General features: G+C 55.8%; 2 protein-coding genes across 2 annotated transcripts; both read right to left on the bottom strand.

Annotated features, from left to right (window-relative positions):
- Positions 1 to 211: 211 nt before the first annotated feature.
- PPTG_22625 (hypothetical protein) lies at positions 212 to 328 on the bottom strand (the record flags this gene model as incomplete). Its single annotated transcript, XM_008905481.1, has 1 exon — positions 212 to 328. The coding sequence occupies one exon, from the start codon at positions 326 to 328 to the stop codon at positions 212 to 214; it is 117 nt and encodes a 38-aa protein (XP_008903729.1).
- Positions 329 to 886: 558 nt separating this feature from the next.
- PPTG_22624 (hypothetical protein) lies at positions 887 to 1,375 on the bottom strand (the record flags this gene model as incomplete). The annotated part of the gene is made up of 1 exon (XM_008905480.1): positions 887 to 1,375. One exon carries the CDS (start codon positions 1,373 to 1,375, stop codon positions 887 to 889), a length of 489 nt encoding a protein of 162 aa, XP_008903728.1.
- Positions 1,376 to 2,866: the final 1,491 nt, after the last annotated feature.

The following is a 2,866-nucleotide window of genomic DNA, read 5'->3' as shown; positions in this document are numbered from 1 at the left end:
GACTCTCCACGTAGAGTCGGACGCCCTTTCCCGGTTTCACAATCCGTGCATTGTCCCACGTATCGTTGCACACTCTTGAACAGACCGCGCCAGTGAAAGTGCGTCCTGATCCGCTGGTACGTTCGTCCGACCCCTTGATGCCCTCCTTGCAGACTCTTGTGATAATGGTGAAGTACATCTTGCTGTAGATCTTCCGGCACCACCAGCTTCGCTAAGCGATCTCGGTCACCGTCATCTCTTCCTGCGCTTGGGCAGTAAAGAAGCATCCCACCGTCGTCCACGTCGTAGTCGCCCGCGATTTTGCTGCAAGCTCGCGCTTCGCCAGCATCTAGGCTCTCCAAGTTGCCTGACAGGTACGCCTTGAGTTTTACGAACCACTTTTCTTCGTTCTGTGCTCGCAGAACCCGATCCGTCCTGATGCGTTGAACCACATCTAGTTATAGCACCTCCGCCGAGTTCTTCGAGCGTGTTCGCGATCGGGTCGTCGCGGCCATACGGACGACAGACCCTTCATCCTTCGGGAGTAGGAGCTCCTGGAGCCGGTTGAGGACAATCTAGTCGTCGCAGTCTGTTTCTGCGGTACCACTGTACCTTCTTGCTGCTGTAATGCGGTGTTAGCTAACCTGTCTGCGCTCTGGTTCCAGTCTCGCTTGACATGCAGGAACTCGTGGGCCGGCCACGTTTTCAGCCGATCTAATACCCGTCGAGGAAGAGGAGTCAGGCGTGGTGCCTTGCACGCTATCTCGCCTCGGATCTACCGTATCACCAAGTTGGAGTCTCCGCATTTGATCAGGCGTCCCCGGTCCAAGCTCAAGAGCAGATCGAAGCCTAACAACAGGCCTCGGTACTCCGCCTCATTCACTGTCAGGTCGGGCAAGTACTTCGATTAGGCGGCGACGACAATCCATTCAGGTAACTTCCAAACAATAGCGCTACACGCCCCACCGCCTCGTTTGACTAGTGCTGATCCATCGAAACTTACGACTACCAGTTCTTCGCCCTGTTCAACCGTAGGTATCAGCTGGCGTGGTTGCTTCCTCGGCGCGATAGGGGACAAGATCGAATCGATGTTTTCCCGGGGCGTGATGCTCGCCGCGATCGTACCCAGGATCTCGTCTTCGCCGCGTGTACACTTGACGATCTCGAGCGTCCAGGGGGAGAGCAGCGCGGCCCAGTTGCCTAGTCTGCCTTGAAGACCTGTGGATCGCATCAGCCACGCTAGAGTGGAGTGCCGCGCCAGAACCTTGATCGGTCTCGTGACCAGCATGGAGTAACACACATCCAGGATCCTGAGAAGAGCCAGAATTTCTTTCTCGACCATACCATAGTTGAGCTCGTTGGGCTTCAGCGTACGACTGGTGAATGTCACCGGCATGTACGTGCCATCGTGCTCCGGCACTAAGCTGCGGAGATCGCCCAATCGCTCGCATATACTTCGCCCACCGGTACCCGATCTGGATCGAAGTGTCGCAGCACGGGTGCCGTCGCGATCTTGTTCTTCAACATATCAAACGCCGTCTGCGCTCGGCCCCACTTGTCCTTCTCGTCCGTCAGTCTGACTTCAACATCTTGGACTTCGTCCCCAGTCTTCTAGCCAGGGTTCCGGCTCATCTCGTGGAAGTCGACCTCTCGCAGTTTGTACAGGATCGAGGCGTAGATCGCGAGATCTTCAATGAATCGGCTGTGCTCGCAACGTTCCTGGGAATGGCAGAATCGTCAGTGACTCCAAGTTCTTCGGGTGGGCTTCGAGGCCGTCTGCGGACACGCGGTGTCCTAGGTAATCTACCTTGCCGCAACCCCATGTGCTCTTCACCACGCTGATCGATAGGTTCCATCGGTCTCACGCATTCAAGAGTCGATCTACTTGCGCGACGAAACTTGGCGTAACATTTACGAGACGTTAGCGCCTGGACACCTCGGTTTCCTTGTACTTCTGGCTGATAATTAGGGCGATAAACTCCCTATGGACGAGCTGCTAGCCACGTCTTTCTTCGGAGCTGTCGCAGAGAGACTCTCAGGGCTCAGCCGTCACCAAGATGTCATCGATGTACGATCGGCGGCCGAGCACCGGCGATCCAGAATCCGAGTCCGGTTCGCCGGCTTGGAATACGTCTACCGCACCAGATTGGCCGCTGCCTTCCGGGATCCGGAGATAGCCGTACAGTGCGTTCTTTAGGAGTCGCTGATAGATCTTCGGCGCATTCTTCAGCCCGAAGGGCATACCAGCCATTCGAACAGGCCGAACGGCGTGATGAAGGCCGACACCATGCGGGCTCTCTCAGTCATTTCCACGACCCGGAATCCGCTCGCCATAACAATACCAGAGCACCTTGGCCAAGTCTTCAAGCAGATCGTTGATCAGCGGCATGGGGTATACCATGAGTCGCGTCAGGCTATTCACCACGCGGTAATCAATGCAGAATCTGATATCGACACCGTTCTTCTTGATTATCACCACGATAGGCGACGCCCATGGAGAGCTGGGCACCCTGATAATTTTGGCGGACAGCAGGCCCTTGATTAAGTCGGACAGCTTGTCGTGGAACTGTGGTGCCACCCTCCGTACGCGTCTACCGGCTCAGCATCTCCTTTATCAATGTCACGACGACGCCTCGCGCAACGGGTTGAAGTGCGGTCCCTTTCCCAAGCAGCAGGTGCTGTCGGATCCAGATGATCTTTCTCAAGCAATCTACTTCCTCCGGTGTGCTCTCACCGTCGTTCTCGATCCGGATATCTTCGAACTTCACATCTTCCGTGGTCGTTGTCACCTCCGGTAGAACCTCCATCTGGTTATCCACATCCTCGGCGAAGAGTTTCTCCCCTTCGCGGATGCAGACTTGATCATCCTCCAAAGATTGATTCGCGG

This window comes from Phytophthora parasitica, assembly GCF_000247585.1.
Source record: "Phytophthora parasitica INRA-310 unplaced genomic scaffold supercont2.20, whole genome shotgun sequence".
NCBI lineage: Eukaryota > Oomycota > Peronosporomycetes > Peronosporales > Peronosporaceae > Phytophthora > Phytophthora nicotianae.
The sequence above is the reverse complement of the archived record's forward strand: the minus strand, read 5'-3'. Positions and strand labels throughout refer to the sequence as shown.